The sequence below is a fragment of the Saccostrea echinata genome, unplaced genomic scaffold (assembly GCF_033153115.1).
Source record: "Saccostrea echinata isolate AGI-Se365-2 ecotype Australia unplaced genomic scaffold, CSIRO_AGI_Sech_v1 ptg000025l, whole genome shotgun sequence".
NCBI lineage: Eukaryota > Metazoa > Mollusca > Bivalvia > Ostreida > Ostreidae > Saccostrea > Saccostrea echinata.
The window spans coordinates 25,151,324-25,172,456 of NW_026889774.1; the positions used below are offsets into that span (position 1 = coordinate 25,151,324).

Here is a 21,133-nt window from a genome sequence, read left to right on the forward strand (position 1 = left end):
CAAAATCCTGGTTTTTAGAGTGCCTTGCCACTTAACGCACTCACAAAATCATCTCTTGGAATATGATTGGTGGTGTCGAGTAGATGTGCAAGAAAGTTTCGGAGTTTGATTATACCTACAATTTCGTCAAAATAAATTTAAACCCATCCCTTTTAGTTTAAAGTTTTTACACAAAAACCTTCTTTCCAACTTTTCCTCCTTTTAAAATAGTATTTATGTTTCATGCAAAATCCGGAGGGGATTGCTCTTGATCAACAAAGCGTCATTGTATTATGAAAGGTTAGAAATGAGGGTTAAAAACATCATTTTTTCAAACATGCAGTTGACGGTTCATATGAAAATGAAATCATCAATTAAAAAATAATATCAATAAAATTAAATAAGATCAATATGGCAAAATTAAGAAGAAAGAGAGAGAAAACTGGTACGTAAAAAGAAAAAAAATTCTGGAAATATAAACCTATTGTTTATGAAATTATACATTCTTATATTTTGTCTCCAGGACACAAAATACCGCCAGATAAGAATTATATATACATGAGATGTTGTACAAAATACTGGGTAGAAATAAGAGAAGCATAAGTCCCGAATGTCAGAAGTTTCAAGATACACTTACACCTTTTGCTATGATTTGACCATCTTAAATATTACATCTATATTTTATTGAATCGGTTCCGTAAGGCCATAGCGTATGTGATCTAACTAATATTCGACACGTATAACACTTCATAGATGCGATTTTCATGAGCAGTGGTCATTTACTTCTTGTAAAATTGGATATTTAAAAAGAACATGTTTGTTGGTGAAGTAGATGTATTCGTACTGTTAAATAGGATAAGTTCTCCGTCAGAAACAAAATCTTTATTAAAGATTTACCAAGACTCGGTCTCTCTTTAAATTTCGCTCTGGAAGTCCTATATACCCTTAATGATCTTGAATATACATTTTATCTGTTCTAAAACCTATATCAATTGACTGATTAGAAATCGACCGATACGCGTATTTCAAATTGATGCATACACTCAGTGAATAGATATTTGCAAGACCTTGTTTGTTTTTACCCAGACCGTTGCATGACAACGATACAAATATTCAAATTTTATCGATTCCACTTTAAGTGACAGTGTTTTTATAACAAAATAAAGTCTGTATCGATTTTCGTTAATGATATCGACATACTGTTACAGCTAGTGAGAACTTCGACATTAATGCCTTATTGCAATGTCTCTAGAGAAGATAAGAAAAAATAATTTGAATGAACAATTCCACTGAATTCCTGGCAATTCATATGATGGACGCTATTCTACTTAAAAGTTATAACCATTTTTCGTGAGCAGAAAATATTTATCACACTAGAGAGTACAAACCTAGATATTTTTTGATGAGATTTAAAGAAATTTGACAATTATTGATTAGACCCTTAAAAGCAATTGCAGAAAATGAATAATTAATTTGAACTATCGATCAGAATCGTAGAAACCTATTATTCCTCGCCATTCTACCAGCACATTCGATCGCATGGTCCCGGGACAAGCTGCTGAAGCATTGCTTGGTGTATCTGGCGGCAATCTATCGCAGTCCGCTTACGAAGGTAGAATAAGCTACCCGTTTCTGACTTGGCGTTCGCTAGAGACATAACAAACCATACCAAACTGACGACGAAGATGTCAATTCATCTGAGTTTTAGCTGATACTAAGAGACTAATTGAAAGTGATACATTTATCTTTAAGAAAAAGTTGTGAAAAGGAATTAAGATGGGAGGTTGTGGGTCGAAGAAAGCAAATCAGAAAGATCTTTTAATAGAGAGTATCGAAGCCCACGAAAAAGGCATCAATTGTATGGCTTTAAGTGAAGATGGTTCTGTCTTGGCAACTGGAAGTGAAGACAGATCTTTGCGTCTCTGGTGTACGAAAACCAGCCAGTGCGAGTGCATAGGGACGTTGCGAGGGCATGAAGATTACATCACTTGTATCCTCATTGAGGATTGTTACGTTCTGACCGGAAGTGCCGATAAAACTCTTAGAAAATGGGATGTAAGTACTCTGGAGTGCGTTTTGGTCTGCCGTGGACATACCTCAGTTATATACCGTATGATCTGTACAGGGGACTTTATTTTCACGAGTTCCTACGACAGAACGGCCAGGTGCTGGGATTTCGACAATGGGGAGTGTTTGAGAGTTTTCAGGGGACACAAACGAGGGGTATATCCCTTGATATTTATACCCGCAGACGACGATGAAATGGATGATGACGTTGATCCCGATGGAAGTAAAGACATTCTTATTACTGGATCAGCTGACTGTACGGCCAGGTCGTGGAATTTCGAAACAGGACAATGTCTAAAGGTATTCAAAGGAAAAGACCGCGACGGCAACAATGTGGGACATACAGGGGCGATAACCTGTATGGCTACAGATGCCCTGGGGAGAATTTTGTTTACAGGAAGCACTGACAATACCGTCAGGAGCTGGAACCTTCTGCGTGGGGAACAGTTAAAGGTGTTTTCCGGTCACACTGGCTCCGTCATCTGTATGCAGGTTGGTATCCCCTGAAACAGCTAGTTCAATTACATTTCAATTACATCTAGTTTATGTGTATGAGCGCAATATATGTTCATGAAAGAGTTACTGTGTTTTCTTCGAGTTCTCACCCTCTGATGCCCGCAGAAGAAAACTCGTATACAGAGATGTACACAAAAGCCTTCATTTTGTTTGTCATATCCTCAGGTACCGCGTTCATTTACTTTTCAATCTCCTCAAATACTAAAATCAAAATGCATAAAACGAATTTCAAGATTGTAAGAACTAGATTTAATTTCGATTTTGTTAGATCAGTTCAATAAAGACCAAGGCATTTGTGGAGTGCCATGACTAGAAATTTCCGGAATACAAACATTATTTCATATGTAAATGATATAATTATTTAAAATCCCGTATTTAATCTCTGAAAAGGATCTAAAGTTCGTTTTAAGTTTTATGAACATGTATTTAATTATGACTGCATAAATTTTTACATAATTTTTTGTCCCTGAATTCAATGACATATTACTATTTTCTCCCTACTGTATTATACGTGTTTTCCAACATCTTACATTCTTCATTCACATTATCAGTTCAATAATACATATACATAAAGAATGCAGTAATAGTTGCAATTATGAATAACGCACACGCATGTAATCCAAAACCAGCAAATTCCATTGTTGACCGACCCAGCATTCCATGAATTCTTCTAAGTTCTACTTTATAACTGCGCGCTGCAGGGAAAGGCATCTCAATATCCGGTACATGAAAATAATGACAGGACGCCCGATGAGGGAAAGGGTGTATAATTGCACTGTCGTTTACCAGGATTATCTTTTTTTATCTTTTATTTTCAGGGTAGCATTCATCAATTTTTTGTGCGTTAAAAATAAAAGGTTTACTGTTCAATTGAGACAAAGAATACGTAATTAGTATTGATTGGAATTTCATCAATTAAAAGACCACGTAAAAAGCGAACAATTTACACAGTAAAAAATAAATACAGGGTTTCCTATCAAACTCAAATGTATTTTAGTATGCTCCAGTTCAACCTGTTTTCCATCTTCTTTCTTTTATTCCTAAGAATAAGCAAAAGTATTAAGTACTCTTAAAGCAATAAAGTAAAATTCGGTTATAAAGAAGACACATGGACCTCTGATTTTGCTTCCTGATAATCGAGATTCTTTATATCCGTATAAGGAACATAGTGAAAAGTCTTCTACGGGATTTTTAAAAAAGTTTCCTATAACCGAAATTCCTTTTAAGCGAGTTCTTTATAGCTGAGTTTTACTGTACAAACTTTTCAGCTCACCTGACCTATAAAAAAACATGAGCTCACTTGAATTTTTCTGGTCTATCATAAACTATTCAGCTTTTGTCTTCAGATTCCCAACAACAATTAAACCGTATACATGTAATCCGTAAGACCATACTAAAACAACCAAAGTTTATCGGTTGTACACTTGAAAAAAAATCAAGTAATTCTGAGACTAGTGAATCGTCGTCATTCAGCTTAGATTCAAGTATATTTATTCTAAAAATACTAGGAGGAGAGGCCGTGAAGGCTTTAATTTGTCTAAATCTGGTGTTACTCAGGTGATCATTATTGCCCACGGGCCTTCTATTTTTCACGCTTTTACAGTTATATCAAACTTGTTGAAAATTAACCTTTTTCGCAGTGTTTTATGGTCCCAAAAATAAACATCAAAAATGAAAAAAAGAACGTTATGTTTCCTGACGACAAGTAAACGGAGAATCAAGATAATTATTATAGTATGACATTTAGAGAGCTTCTAATAAATTGATGTACTTGTGTAATTTTTGACCTGAATTAAATATATTTTCTTTGATGTAGCAGTGTAAATCTGACTATTAAAAATATACACAATATGTAATTTCTTTCCGAGTCGGGAAGAAAAGTTTGAGGCAAATTTGTTTTGACCGGTCACACTCCAGGTTTTGAAGAAGACTTTTGGAATTTGGTCTCCTGCACAAAGATTTGAAAGATAATTATAGCAATTTTAAACAGGGAATATTAATATCGATATAATTTATTAATTTATTTTGATTTATATCAAATACCGACAATTTTCGCTAGAGATTTGTATTTATGAATTATTTTGAAGGTCACCTGATCTGGCATATTGCTATCCATGTTTGGTCGTCGTTCTCTTTACGAATCTCTCTTTTCACCCTTTTGAGTTCTCCATAACTACCAAACCAATCATATAGAGAATGATAACGTATAAGAATGGATCTAACTTTTCCTTCAAATTATGACAGGAGCAGAAATAGATAAAGGCTCCGCATTTTTTTTTACCAAGGAAATGCACAAGAAACAAACCATCAAACTTCTCAGGAACACCATTTTAGCCTATCAAATTGATATACAAGAATCCTGATATATATATATATATATATATATATATATATATATATATATATATATATATATATATATATATATATATATTTGTGTGTGTGTGTGTGTGTGTGTGTGTTAAATTCATTATGCACGATGGGGAAGAGATGGGCGCTGATTTGAAGACCCCTGTGGTTTTAAAAAGGATAGAATAAACAAAAATGGGGGGGGGGGGGATACCAAAAGAAGCTTCTTAGACAAGCAGCTTTGTGTTACCAGGTGATTGTTTTGGACAACAGGCCTCTTTTTCTATAACACAAGTGAATCCCAAAGAAATATTTCTGTTGATCATAGTAATCAAGAGGCACTAGTATTGAATTATAGAAATTCTATAATATCCGCGTATGTAAATCAGTATATAATATCCGTGTATGTAAATCATTTATATACAATTACGTTTATTTGAAATGTCATGTGCTAAAGGTTTTCTGATCGGGGCTGCTTCCATTTTCTATTGTTTTTTTTTTCTATTTGATCTATTTCTTCCATAAATTATACAATAAATCTTGCAAGATTCCTTCAGATTTGTTCGTGCTCTTTGACAAAATTTTACTTAAATTTTTAATCAGGAAAACTTAAGTTTTTGTGTGTTTTTTTTTTTTAAAGATAGTACTATCTTAACAAGAAAGTGGGCGTTGCATTATTCAAGTGAAATCATAGGGTATCTATCTCTATACAATTTTGATGTTTCATAATAAAAATGCATGTCATTTTGTGTCCAATACATAAAACAATATGTGTCCGATGGACATGTTTTGATGATTTCTCCTATTTTAAAAAAAATTTTATTTTGCAATTTCATAAATGACCTTTGACATTATCGTGTCTGAACTCTGTAATTACTTCCTGGTTTCTTTGACCTAAAATACTAACACAGTGATTCTCCTGGTTCGTTCTCTTGGGGATGACACATTGCAGCTCAGGGGTAAATTGTCACACGTCAAATCTCAAGATCTATCTTGTCAATAATCCAGCACTGAAAATTGATATTACTTGTCTTTAATAATTAATGCCATGTTAGGCTCTGATCAAATAATTGTCTGATTATGTGCTACGTGGTAACATCCATATCATAGAGCGACATAATACAAATTTTTCATAAACCTCTTCTTTGGTTTTTCATTAGATTAAAAAAAAAATCATATTTGCTGTTTAAAAAAAAAACCCCTGTAATGGAGTGTATGTTGTAATATAGCTTAAAACTCATGTAACATCTTATGTAACTTGCATGCTTAAATAAATTCAATATCCATTACCTTGTTTAGAAAATAAATAATTCATCTCAGCAAACTGGAATTAAGTAACTCATAGTATATACCTAAAGAAAGGAAACATATTAATAAAATACGTAAATAAAACTTTTAACTGTTTTCTGTCCAATGGATGGCAGTTACCGTATCTGATATTTTTTTCTTTTATTATTGCCAAATTTAGATGAAAACATGTATTATATTTTTAATAACTTGTGATACTTACAGTATGCTTCTTGAGAAAGTTTTTTTCCTACCCATGATCATACTGTGCCCTGTTTCCTAAAAATCACCTTATTTCGGTTCTTCGTAAAATTTAGCAAGAACACCAATCTTTTTAGAACTTTTTTTTCTTTTTTGCATATCTGCATACAAACTTTCAAACATTATTAATCGCAATTTTCAATGAGAAATATTCACGTATTTCAAAATTCTGCAATTATGCGCATTACACGGGCATTCTTCAGAATACACTTACATATTGAATGGTTATTTTGTTGATAAACAGGAAAACTATATCCATTTTAGTGTATTAATCAGCATGATACATGCATACAAATAAATAAAAAAAGGAAATCATTTTTATCTACAAATTTCAAGCATAATCCCACGAAAAAATAATACTCTTTAAACAAATGACTCGTTTAAAAGGTTTCTAAATGAAAATAATATTAAGAACAAAGAAATAATAAGAAATAAACCAAGAAAACAAAACAAAACAAACAAACAAGAAGGAAAGCAAGTAAACAAAACAAATAAAATTCTTCTCTACGACTGAATATTTCATTTTTGTTGTAAACGTGGACTTAAGAGAGTTGCATTATAGAACACTTTTTCAGCCCTCTAAATTCTAAAATTATCAAATGCTTGCTTCCAGTTTCAAAAACTCTAAGATATAACTAAAATAGTACATTAAAGTACATTAAAAATTCTTCGTAGAGTCGAACTCCCACTGTCTAAAAGGCAAACAATTCAAACCACTGGAAAACTCTGACACTCCTTGAAACTTATCATTAGACGGAAAACGGAACTGACATTTAATTCTCCATAGTGACGTACTTCCGTTCGAAATATTATGACATCGTGTAACATCTCTAACTTGAACCAAACCCAATACTTCATTATTAGTTTATTACTTAGTCAAAGGAATAAGATTTTCAGACGTAAAAAGAAAACTGAAAATAATGTTATTTAAGAATTCAATCACTTTTTTTCTGTGAAGGTGCATTGCCTATACGCACACGGATAATTTCTGAACAAAGTTCCAACAATGACCTTCAGGAATTTAAACAAAAAAATATGTGAACCAAGTAGAAAAAACGAAGATTATAAAATAAACATTACAGGTAGAAACGAAACACACTTTTTTCTGTAAAGCTACTTAAACGAAGTTCTGACAAAGACCTTCAGTAATCAAAAATGTATAAACCAACCAGAAAATGAAAATTTTGAAATATACGTTATAGATATATAGAAATGAAACAATCGATTTGGATTTGGGTCCTTTTGTTGAATATTTGATCAAAATATGACGACGTCGTTAATGAGCTTCCTGATCACAGGGATAGGTAACTTAGGTATTAATGTAAACGTGTAAATTCAATTGATTCTCGTCAAATACGAAGAGACAAACATAATTCATTTCAAATATTATACACAATAGAATTATATCATTGAAATATACTTAATTTGAATTTACGTACTCTTACACTTGTGTCGTAAGTTTTATAAATTAAAAAAGGAAATTCTTGATATTTGTTTTTCTAGTAAAATAATGTCACTTAGAAGTTCCCAATATACGTAGATTTAGTTTTCATAATGATCTGTGTATTGTGCTGGATGATGAAAAAGCTGTCGATAATCATTAAAGCGGACAAAACAAGAACTCTGTATTGATGGGCATTAGTGGCACTTTATCATGCCGTACCTGTGTTTCAATATACCTATAACCAAGGTGTGACGATGTGATCAATACTGTCTCAATTATAGCCCATCGATCGACTAGTTCAGCAATGGAATGATTTGGATGCCTTAAAAGCTCCGGTCTTTGTTTCTTGTTTTCAATGCCTGTCAAAGCCCCCATCCACATTTCATTGTTCTTGTGCTTGACGTACGTCCTGGTTCTTGATATTCTAAGCTTACATTCTAAGGAGACATTATATTTCTTGTAATTGAAAATCCAATATATTCAAAGACTCCGCAGATTTTTGTCGAGCCTTTCCTACCGACAAACTCAGCCAGAACCATTTATCGCAATTTTTACTGAGAAGCTTGAAACATTACTGAATTCCTTGTATTGAAGACTGGTTGTTGACACAACTTTGTTTAAAAAAAAAAGAACCGTCTGAACCAACATAAAATTTAAAATAAACTCTTCTCTAAAATTAAGGAGGCTCATTACACTCATAGTTTTTTTCATATTTCATTAGAGCACCACTTATTATGTAAAATGACAATACTTCATAATACATGTACACAATATTTAAAAAAAAAAAAACAACCAACGTGCTTTTCTTCTTAATCAATGAATAACTTTGGAAAATCAGTTATAGAAAAGAAGTGCATGTCAATGAATAAAATGTAACAAATTAAATGAAAATGTTATAACAAAGGGAAAATTTAAAATTTCAAAAATAGTTGGTATAAAAAATACACTTGCAAGAATTATCTTTCCTAATCCTCCCCTTGACCCGAGACACTAGGGGAATTTTGAACATCTAAAATTCAGAATAAGGTAGAATTCCTAAAAAAAAATATATATTCAACAAAAAATAAGAAAACTGCGTAAATCAGCAAGAGTACTGTATATTTTGAAAGTCCATTACAATTTCTTTAAACAATGTTGTAGATTGCACTCGAATTTTCGCCAGACGTACATGTTCTCAATAATTGTAGAGTTCGTTGCTTTCGCTATGGCATTGATCATCACGTGTGGAGAAGATCTGGCTGTCCTTCTCTTTGGTCACTGATTAATAAGATTTCTACCCCGTCTATGGTTCATGCTGTATCCTCTATGTTTTCAATATTAATGTTTGTGTGATCTCATGTTTAGTCTTTTGTCGTTAATTACCGTGTTCCTTGGAAGACGGTTTACAGAGTTGAAGTATATCACATGCAATCTTCGGAGTATGCACTTCCATTTTCATTTATTTCATTGGTTGAAATATTTACTGTTCATCGCAAGGGAGATAATTTGTTCGTGATAATAAATTTCGCACAAGATTTTCAATCTTATGAAAAAAAAATCGATAAAACGAACAAAAGAAAATTGCAATAAATGAAACTGACACTCATCTTTTATAGCAATTATTAAAACTCGTTTCTATTTTTTCATACTCTACAGAAACGTTTTTTGTGCATGCGAACGTTACAATTTGTGTTTTATTCTTTTTTCTTTGCTGTGCTCGGTCATTGATGTCTGTGAAAATCTTTGAAGAAGTACTGGACCAAAACTACTTAGTTAGAATAATTCAGCATGATACATAGATGTATATATGTCAATTTACTGTTTAAGGTTGTTCCTAAGGACGGCAAAGCTTTTTGAAAAAAAGTGACGCTTGTGAAGAGAACAAGTACAATTCGTTCCTACAAAAAAGCCAAAACGACGGAGGTTTACATTTTGTGTAGTACGTCATCAAAACGTGTTGTAATGCGCTACCTTAAAGAGAACCCTGTCTTTCGGATCAGATTGATCTATTGATTTATATTTAGATCGATAATCTGCAAAAGCAACTGTAGCTAAATCTTTTGATAGATTCTGAACTTTTTGCATTCTGTTCACTGACATAGAATGAGGCTACTTATGGTCAAAAAAGGTCGGGTTCGTTTGATCAGTTTTAGAAAAGTTACTATAGAACTATGCAGTAGAGGGACCTTTATTTAAATTATGCACAGAAATGTAGCTTAAAGCTTCAATCTCCATACACGTTTTAGTACACGAGAAAGCAACACGAGGTTTGGTAAATCACAGACACTTTTATAACTGTGCGTCTTGACAACTGCATGCAATACCAGGAATGGATGCCTAGAACTATGGAACTATGTATTGTTTCTGACAGAATATTTGGGTGTTATTTTAACTATGAAACTTGTTTTGATTGTTAATTAGCACTAGTATTTAAAATCCTTATACCTTCCAGCATGCATGTGGTTTCATACTGAAATAATAATTCACTCTGTATTGGTATACTTTTGTGAGTTTTGTCCACAAAAAATGCTAAAGAAAATATTAATAGTTTATTTTTGGTCAACTTTCTGTTGTGAAATGCAGACTTTTTTAACCTGATGCCTAAATAATTGAAAAAAGTCAGAAGACCGCTTTAGGGTCATTATGTAGTATACGGAAAAAATTATATGGGTTAACAAAATACTCCAAACAATATAAAGCTGATACTGAGTACACGTGGTTTATAGGTATATATTGGTTTTGTTTTTCTCTGATTGGATTAGATTTAAAAAAAAAAACTGTTCTCCCATTTATCCCTTTTAGTTTATATATATTTCTCTAGATTCTACGCATCATTTTTTTTTCTTTTGTGCACGGGATTACTCATAGGAATTGCCTTTTGTTCAATCATATTCATTTACACGAACAAAGTATTGTTTAAAAGTATTCATTTAAACTATTTTTTTTAATAGAAGAATAACAAAAACAGTTCAGTGTAAACAGATCCGTTTACATCGTTCAACGACCTTCGAAATTGTTTTTCACTCCATCAAACATAATTATTTGATGGGCTAGGCCATTTATTTGTTTTTATTTCCCATGATAACAATTGTCTTCTGCACTGTATAATGTATACGAAGAAATACCCCATTACGTATTCCTGAATCGCTGATATTAAGCTCTAAATATGACACTTGAGAATGACAGGTGTATTCAGATTATTAACGAGAAAATAATTTATTTAAAATTCATGTTATCTATTTCACCGACATGTTTCCTTGACCATCTACAATTGCTTTCTTACAATTTCTTAATAACTTTTGGTAATCGAATTCGATACTGTTTTAGGGTGTAAATAATGTTTAATTCCTCTTGTATTCATTCCAGTCTGAAAACACGAGTGTCATGTATGTACAACTTGTAATTCTTTTTAAAGCAATATGAGCTGCAACTTTGATGTCGGGAATTTTTTTGGCAAAATTGTTATTATCTATTTCAATGGCAGAAAAAAGAACGTTTATAAACTTCTGCTGTTCATATTTGCGGTGAAAGAACTATTTAGAAGCTTTAATTGAAGCAAAATTACATTATTGTCGTCCTGTACAATATTGATTTCTTATATAATACTATACTTTCCATTGTACAAAAATCTTTCTTCTGAAAAAAATACTTTATTTTGGTTTAATTGATCATAGAAGTTTAAATTACATACAGATTTATCATAACAGCACATTTTAACAGCAAGATAACATTCTCAAAAATGCAGCTCATATTGCTTTAAATATACATGTAACTATACACTCCCAAATTCTTGAATAATGAAATTATCGTGAAAAATCTCAGTGTTTTCTTTTTTTTCTTGCAGATTGTAAACAAGATAATGTACACCGGAAGTTCCGACCATACTGCGCGTGCATGGGTGACTGAATTCGGTGATTGTACCAGGATATTCAAAGGTCACAAACACACAGTCAGTGTCATTAAGGTCAAGGATGGACTAGGTATGATTTAAAAATGTTCTAGTTCTAGATAATCGACCTTTATAACATCAAAGAAAGGGTAGATAACTGTGTTATTGCCTCCACTGAAAAACTGATCTAACGATTACATATATAAATGTATGTAAATGTTTATACGTGTATTTGTTATGCTTTACAGTGAATAAACATTTAATTCCGAATTCAAAGCATATTTACTGACAGTTTCACTGCAAGGTTTATGCAAATATTCACTAATATAATTGCATTAAAGTTTTAGTGACCATTTCTGCATGATTACGTCAACGTCTTTTACGTTTATACTAATATATCCAATCCAAACTTTTCGGCTTTGAGTTGAAAAACAAATAACTATGAATCAAACGTCTACTTTGCCAGGCAGATATGAAAATGAATATGTATCAATGACTGCAAAATGCTTAAAATTCTTTTCCTTTAGACAGTACTAAAGGTAAAACTGAAACTGTTACTGTACTAACATACACTTCTGCATGTCAAGGACCATAATTTAAAAAAAAAGTTTCTCAGGTTGACCACATTCCTTAAACATCATATAAGCAGTTTAACTTTCACAAGCCTAACAGGTATTCATTTTCCAATTCTAATGTCTCTTCATATTAAACCTGACGAGCAATCAGTAGGATCTAAGGACTCTTGAAAGCACGATGTTTTTTCAAGCATCCTTTGTGTTTGTGTTCAAATATTGAAAGCGACCCTTGGGGCTACAAAAATGTACCGAGATTGGATTTCACGTTATAGGATATGTACAATGTCATTTAATAAAAAATTAGAACTAACATTCCTGACATACCACGCTATTATTATTTTTATTTAATTATTATGCCGGAGTCTAGCATCTCTAGCCAAATAATGAGCGCAAATGCAACAAAATAAGTGTAAGTAGTTAAAAAAAATAGTAACTATCTCTTCTTAAGGAGGAATTCTTGTCTGGTTTCTGACTAGACGAAATATTCCAAGTATATTTGCTTGTATGTCTTATAAACTTAGCTGTAATGTATTTAAAAGATCATATTTTTCTTGACTCATCATAATTGTACAATTTTAAATAGAAATGGTAAACTGAGTTTGAAATCCATAAGGGACTATATTTTTAACGCAACTGCGGCGTATGAAAATATCTACTTTTCTGCCTATCAAAATCACTCACAGAACATAACATGTGGTTAATTTTTTTAAACAATCAAAGACTTGAAGAAATTTTTATATGTAACTAAAATTAATAATAATGCCCTAATGTTTTAAAACATAGCAAATAAAAATGATTTCCTAGACAAACTGCAATCTTGTTAGCTTTTGAAAGCCTCTAATCTTAAAACAGATTTTAGCAAAAAATCAGTAAAAAGTTTTTTTCTCTCTCTTAATAAACGGTCAAAGCTTTTTGTTTTTGAATCATTTTGTATATTTATATGACTACTTTACCATATGTAAAAATAAGAAATATTTAAATATAAGAAGTATATAAAAATAACTAATATATCCTAAAAAATAAAAAAAAACAGAGGAAATCCGGATTAGCCTATATATATTTAAGTTAAATAATGTCAATTAATTTGGTAGAATCATCTGATAGACCCGATATGGTAACATATTTTTGTGCAAAAAAGAAAAACATTTTATCTTTTAAAATAGAAGTAGGCAACACATAATTAGCAACAGTAATTTTTTACTTTAAATGTCAAGGAAAAAGATAATGACCTTGACCTGACCTTGTTTCTAAAATGAAACGGTCAAATTTAATCTAATTGATACCATCACTTAGTGATATTGTCTACTTGAATCTATGAAAATTTCATTAATTTTTAAATACAAGAAATATGAGTAGAATAAGAGAAGAATCCCTCCTTAAAGAAAGGTTAGTACTTGCAAAGGATACTGGATAATTTGATTTTAATATTCATGTTGAGAATATTAATAAGGGGGAATTTTGTGGGTATTAATTATAAATTTAAGATGAAGATAAAAGCTGCTCTATAATTTCAGTTTACACAGCATGCGGAGATGCATGCGCAAGAGTTTTTGATGCAAAGTCTGGGACTTTGAAAAGAGAGTTCAAAGGTCACAATAACACAGTGACAGCTTTACAGGTCCGTTAGCGATCGTCGTTCATGTATATTTTTTAACTAGAAAATTACTATTTAGCTTTTTATAGATGTCTACAGCTTCTCTTTAGACTTTATCTTTCACATTAATACCTCTTGTAGTTTCTATGAAAATTAATCTTGCAAAAGCATTTTCTTAACTTTCGAGTTTTTCTTTAAATGTCTAAGGATAACGTGCAAAATAATTCACGTTCAATAAATTTTTTTTTCTAAAATGTTAACTCATTTATTTGTGCAAGATAAATTTTCGGCAATTAGATACTTTTGATAAATTTCTGAAGAACTTGTATCTCTATCATTGCCTCTTTAAGTGTACACGGGTTCGGGTGATTGTACGATAAGAAGCTACGATGCCAAATCAGGCGATATGAAAAAAGTATTTATTGGTCACGACTTCGCAGTTACCGCCCTTGAGGTAACGACCGCTATGTTGCAAAGTCAAAGCATGTTGGATAATGTGTTTGTCTGATGCATGCTGGGATAATGTTTTTGTCTGATGCATGCTGGGATAATGCTTGTGGCTCTTGTATGTTGCAAGCTTGTCATATATTGAAAACTGTTAAAGAGGGTTCATAAAATAGTATGCAACTATCATTGAACTGCTTTTTTGCTGCATAAAAGCTACTAATAGTGTGTTTAATATTAATTCCTGATTTTACAATTGGTTGATTGCACCATTTTTGAATTATCACACTATCAACCTTATAACATTTCCTGCAAGCAAATAGTAATTGCACTGTTGTTAATTGTATATGTTGTATTTATATTGTATGCACATCTTAATTTTCTTGTAGTAAAGGTATTGTATATCATAAAGTACTTATGATACTAGTTTTGACCATTTAATATATATAAAAATTTAGACAACTTAGTAATTTCTCTGTTAACATGAAAAAATGATAAAAAAAAATCATTAAAAAATATTCTACCAAAAATCAAAGATTATTGCAGTACTGGTACTTAAAAACTTTTTTTGAGCATTACTGTAATATCATATCTCAATTTGTGCAACCATATAGGTAGTTGGCGGGAAACTGTTCACTGGGTCATATGACGGATTCCTGAAAGTCTGGGACGCAACCGGAATCAAGGATGACACAACATTTGGAAAAGATGAGAACAAGAACGAAAAAGAGAAGGTCGAAAATCAACAGAAAGTGGACAACAATCAAAACGGAATCGACAACAAGATCATGATTGACTGACCGTAGCATTGATAAATCTTAGGTTTGGTACAAAAGCTTTGCACATGTTGGACACGTTCAATGGCATAATGGAAAATGAAAGAAATATATCTTTGACAAAGTGGTTATTTTTTCCTGATGTGTAGAATTGTTATATCATGTATATTTATATATGTAGAATGATTACCACATTTAGATGTGTTACTACACTGTCAACTTCATTATAATATATTGACATATATTCTGTTTTGATTGTTGACACACAAGCTCCTTTTTGTCACGACTTATGGAATAATGGCTTTGAGAGCACAAGAGTTCATGTATTGCTAAATCCCTAAGGAAACTTAAAGTGACTAGTATATTTTATGCTTTCCAGAATATTGCAATCCAACAAGATTTACAAGGATTCGTATTTGTCAAATAAAGCATTTAATAATTCAATGCATCCTTTTTGCATGGGCAGAGATACGGATGTAGGATTTTGTTTTAATTAACAATATACTGAGTATCGATGACAATCCTTTTCACTTCTCTTTCACTAGTTGTTTTCGTTGTGCAATATTGTTTAGCTAGCGAACTGAGACAGATTTTCGCAGCAGGAATGATTTGTATCACGGTCTACTACATTATATGAATTGACCCCGAGCACTAGCTTCATCAATAATGAACTATTGTATCGATTCATGCTGTGCAGTCTGAAGCTGTATTGCATAATCCCGATTGATTTATGTTATTCAGTACTTAATTTTGTTATGAATGTTTACACAAGTACATGTTTTCATACAATGTTAATTATTTCCTAATGTATTCATTTATTTATTGCAATATAATTTTATTACTTTTATTTAGAGTTCTGGGTACATATGTAACCCAAATTATACCCTCACATTGTTTCTGATAATGAATGAACTTTGTATCTCAAAACAAACCGTCCTTGTGAATAATGTAAATGAAAAACGTTCTTTGACAATCGTGTTGAAACCTGTAGTACCGTATCATGTTAAAAGTTTTGAAGGATTTTTTTTCTTTTGTCAAAAGGAATTGTATAATGAGAGAGATAGAAGAACATATAGTGGGTATATTAAGATTATAAACCGTTTCAAATATTTATAGCATGTCAAATATGCCGTCCATTGAAAGGAATATTATTTCAAATTATTAATATAAGCATTATACAAACTTTTATCGAGAAAATAGTCTATAACGTATTTTGATAAAAGGAAGTGTTACCTTTGTATGTAATTTTGGTCATGATCATTTGTGTAAGACATGAACACAACTGAATTGTGAAATTATTATAATCTCTATTCAGTTGTCTTTAAATACTGTATGCATTTACCTTGGTATGTTTTTGCTCCCTATATTTGTACGAATAGAATAAGCATGTTTTACAGCTCTTTTTTTTTATTAAATGAAAATGTTTATTTACAATTATGTACTGATCGAAAATTATGTCAAGAAATATTTCATGTTAATTTTCTCTGTGCAATTATTGCAGATTTTGCTGACATTTCAATTACTTTCTAATACGGACACACCTTCGTCAAAGAGAGACAAGGAAAAAAGTTACTATATTCGCAGTAAAAAGAATGTTGACATAATTTTCATCTCTTTCAGCACGCAGTAGTTCCTTACCATTGTGTCAACAGATAAATAACTAATCGTTCGTAATTATTTGTCAAAGAATTGAAAAAAAAAATCAGAACACGATATTATCCCGCACCAGTAGCATCAAACTACAAATGATCACCGATTCTTTTTTTTTAAATTATACACAGGTATTATGTATAGATATGTGTGTGTGTGTTCTTAGAGATTGGTTGTTTTTCTTGCAGTTTTCTGCTAAAGTATAAAAAAAAAAATTGTGCAATACTAGTATCGAAATATTTCCTATCAAATATACTGATCTCTGTATTAACATAGAAAGTATCAATATCATATACATATTTTGATAACTGAAACAAGAAAGAAACATTTTTAAATAGATAAAAGGCACACTTAATTTGTACAACTATTTATGTTGCGTAGTTAGAGCAAGATCACTAATTTTCAAATGTCGTGAATTCGTTGTCCTTCTGTGAACTTATACTGCTATATAGACTGTGATATTATGCTAGAAAATTTGAGGAACCATTGAAGACATATGTTCCGATCAACATTTTTTTCTTGTTATCCTCTATTTTGTGATAAATAAATGTTAAACTGCAACCTTTTTTTATTTTCGTTCATGGTGAAAGAAGTGTTGCATTTTCACATTACGTTCTCCAAAATCATTGCAGTTCCGAGGACAGATATGAAGTATATTTTACTTCAATCTACAATAATATTTTTGTGCAATACATGTCGTTTATTACATAAAAGTGTGAAACAGAGGATTGGATAATCTCTTAAACCCTGCTTTGAAACACTCTGCAAAACTATTCTTTTAGAAGTGGAAAAATCCTTTTACGTAAAATACTTATCATTAATAGAGCGCTCGCTGCTCGATCGGGAGGTCGTGTGTTTAAATCACTGCCGCGACTGACCTAAATCGATAAAAAATATAGGTAGCAACTTTTTCTTCGCCAAGCGCTCAGCACATTGAAGTTAAAGTTGCGGGTCATTTGGACGAGACCTTAAAAACCGAGGCCCCGTGTCACGGTGGGCGTTGGCACGATAAAGAACCCTCACAATGGCCCTAAGTGCCGAGTAAAGGTCACTGGTATATGGTGACGTGTCTATATGAGTGAACAATTCTCGAAAACAGACTAAAACAACATGTAACACATCATAAAGTAACAACCAACATCTTGTGATGCAAAAACATTATTTTAGCATGAAACATATCGGTGGCGTTTTATACTGATCATCATGTGTAAATGGTTTATTGTCGAGGGTATTTCATTTGGTTCCCACGAGTTCGAATCCTACGGTAGTAGTATAAGGGGTCTGGATGGGGGGGTCAACTGAGTGCACTTTTGTCCCCCCAGATCCTGGATAGGGGGGTCAACTGAGTGCACTTTTTTTTGGGCCCCAGATGACCGGTTCAATCTAGTATACACCCTGGAAAAACCCAAGTAAAAAAGGGGGGTCTACGTTTGATCTACGTTTTGTGCTGAGTCAGGTATAGGCAATACACACAATCTTGGCATCAATTCAAGTATACCATTGTGACGTCATATGTGTCATTCACACAGAGCTCTATTTTCTGAAAACGGAAAAAACAATAACACAGTCAAAAAGTGTGTAAGATGATTTATTCAAGTAATGTACATAATATTTACTTTTTCTTCTGGAGTTTCAGGGTCTTCTCCGTCTGGGTAGTAGGAAGTTTCCTCTTGTTGTTAGCCTGTTTTTGATCCTGGGGAGTGGTCTTATGTTGGGTAGTCTTGTTTTCTTGTGCCTTTTTCTCCAGTTTTTCAACTTCTTTGAGTAATTCCATACTGTCATCTGTACACTGATGGGCCCAATGTCCAAAATTTCCACACTTGTAGCATAAGTTCTGTTTTTTTCTGGGACAGTCCGGAGCCCAATGTCCTAATTCTTTACATATGAAACATGGGTCTGTCTGTTTACTTTTCTTGGCAGCTCCTGTATCTTCATTTTTCTTGGCAGCTCCTGTGTTTTCATTTTTCTGGATTCCTCTCATTTTTTCTTCCATTCTAGCGACTTTAACTTCTAATCGGGACAATTTCCCACGAATCAAACAAAATTCACTGGTGTTGTACTCTTTCAGTTGAGTCAGCATGTTGACAATGCCATCCAGAGTGGTGGTTAAGATGCCCATATCTTCCTTTGTCATGGGTTCAGGCATATTGTAAAGTCCCAGATCAAATCCGATGGGATCCTGCGTGTCAGGCATTGTCGGTAGAGCATATCCTAACCCTTCATTACTAGCTGGAATATAATTACGATTTTCCACGGAATTCATCATTGCTTGTGCCATATTTCTACGTCTGTATAGTACCAAGTGCCCAATAAGAATGATCCTAAATTTTCAGTTCTGGTTTATATACCCTTTTGAATTTCGTGTGCAAAAATAGGTTTGACTTACGTTTTAGACCCTCGCGCTTAGCACCCTCTCTCGTTTTACCTACGTTTTGCTGAGTCAGTACATTGCTGAGTCAGTACATTGTACGTTCTGTGTACGTCTTGTATAGATAACAGGGGTATAAATAAGAAAACATTTCTAGTCATTTCTTCACAATTGATTATCATGTCAACACATAAACACACTCACTCTTTAGTGTTGGAAGGGTATGATTTTTTAATGCGATGTATCGAGAAAAATCCAGCAGCTTTACCCCCGGAGGCGGAACCAGTGTTCCAGAGAGCGACGACCATCATAGAAAATACTCAGGACTTGTGGTTACAATGCCTGGCTTTATTACATCATCCGACACTGGGGAGACTAGCCATTATACATTTCCTTTGTCAACGGATCAAAAAGACTCTACCAGAAAAAATGTACGGGATGAAAATGAGCGACTATTTAGGAAAACCTTACAGTTTCCTATGTCATCCCGAAGGGAGCAAAGTATGTCTACTCTGGAAGGAAATAGAAGCGGTAGAGAAAATATGCATCCAATACGGGATGAAATATGTAGAAATTTCAGACATGTTAAGAAATGTGTAACTTTTGATACCAGCCTGAATGAAATTTATCATTTACCACCCGAAGATCGAAAAAGTCCATGGATGGCTATAGTAGCCGATCGATTACGATTTCAGAGGAGAATTCGACAGTTTGAACAATTATTGAATAAAAAATAAAAGGATGTCAACCACAATAAGTCTTTTGTTATGATTTCTATACAAATATGACGCCATCTTGTGCCCTGGTTTAGACGCTGAGATTTTTTTTTGTTTAGTCAGAAAAAAAAAAACTATTCCCATTTCCATTAAAGTAGATATAGATTGATTTTAAAACTATTCCGTTTTATCTCAAAATCTTTCAGGATTCCTAAAAAAAAATCATGCTTATGTGTATAGAATGTTGTGCCTTGTATTAAGACGCTGTGTGTTTTCAATATTGTTATTTATAAAACATCTAGACCTTCCCACTGGAAATAAAGTGGATTCAAATTGTTTTTCAACTAAACTGATTTGATTTATTTAAAAATTCCAGTCAGAAAAGGTCACGATTTAAAAAAATCCTATATTCTCTATACAAGTCATTACAGTGATTTTCTACAAAAAATGGCCGACCTTCGCCTTCTTGTGTCTATACCTAAACCGACTCTGGGTATATTTTTACACTTGAAACCATTCCTTTGATTTAAAAACAGCATCAACACTTTTCTCTAGGTTTAATCTCATTGTATAGATTAAGTTTTCCTTGTATCACACTTTAAAAAAGGTTAAAATACTTATTTGATGTATTCAGGTGACCCGATTTTACCCCTTCGGTTCAACATCAATGCTTCTTTTCTAGACGACAGATAAATGTCATGCATCAAAAATACTATGAAATCATGCCTGAAACTTACCTTCATCTGATGGGTAAGATGTTTGAATGTATTTCTATTCCCATAATAAGTTATTCACTCCAATGTATAGTTTGTGAAGCACAAAATAACACAATTTGACGTCGCCATGATTTTTTTGGCTCTCGGTTTAGGGGTGCTCTCTTTTACGCTCGTGATGTGTGCATAAATACGGCAGCTTGCCAGAGCTCGGTGTCATTCTGTTAGTATCAGTTCTGCTGGCACCTTATCAGTATGGCTGAGGAAGACATTCCTAACTACTTTTTGGTTGATGGCGTTGAGGTCGTAAATGTCTGGATTGTGCGGGACATCAACACCGGGACGGAGTTAGCTCGCTGGCCGATAGCTACTCTGGGCCTAGCCAGTGACCTGTTGAACGGGATGGAAAGAAGAAGACGGCGACGACAAAGACATCGTAGAAGAAGACGAAGATCGCCGTCTACCAGTGAAGATGACCAGCCAAGGAGAAGGAGGAGGACAGATTCAGCACCACCATCTGCTTCGT

General features: G+C 32.9%; 3 protein-coding genes across 4 annotated transcripts in view; 2 read left to right on the top strand and 1 right to left on the bottom strand.

Annotated features, from left to right (window-relative positions):
• LOC133192256 (A disintegrin and metalloproteinase with thrombospondin motifs adt-2-like) overlaps positions 1-21,133 on the top strand; it is a 435,058-nt gene that overhangs the window by 281,371 nt on the left and 132,554 nt on the right. The gene's annotated exons all lie outside the window — the stretch shown is intronic.
• Positions 1-21,133, bottom strand: part of LOC133192258 (tubulin-specific chaperone cofactor E-like protein) — a 479,266-nt gene that overhangs the window by 229,180 nt on the left and 228,953 nt on the right. The window lies entirely within an intron of this gene.
• LOC133192253 (WD repeat-containing protein 86-like) lies at positions 1,497-17,371 on the top strand. 2 transcript variants are annotated; one of them, XM_061328246.1, is made up of 4 exons: positions 1,497-2,538; positions 11,727-11,862; positions 14,291-14,394; positions 14,999-17,371. In XM_061328246.1, the coding sequence occupies exons 1-4, from the start codon at positions 1,756-1,758 to the stop codon at positions 15,182-15,184; spliced, it is 1,209 nt and encodes a 402-aa protein (XP_061184230.1). In that variant the 5' UTR covers positions 1,497-1,755; the 3' UTR covers positions 15,185-17,371. The 2 variants fall into 2 exon arrangements, with proteins under 2 accessions (XP_061184230.1, XP_061184229.1); XM_061328245.1 differs by lacking the exon at positions 14,291-14,394 and adding an exon at positions 13,861-13,964 and having other exon boundaries at positions 1,502-2,538.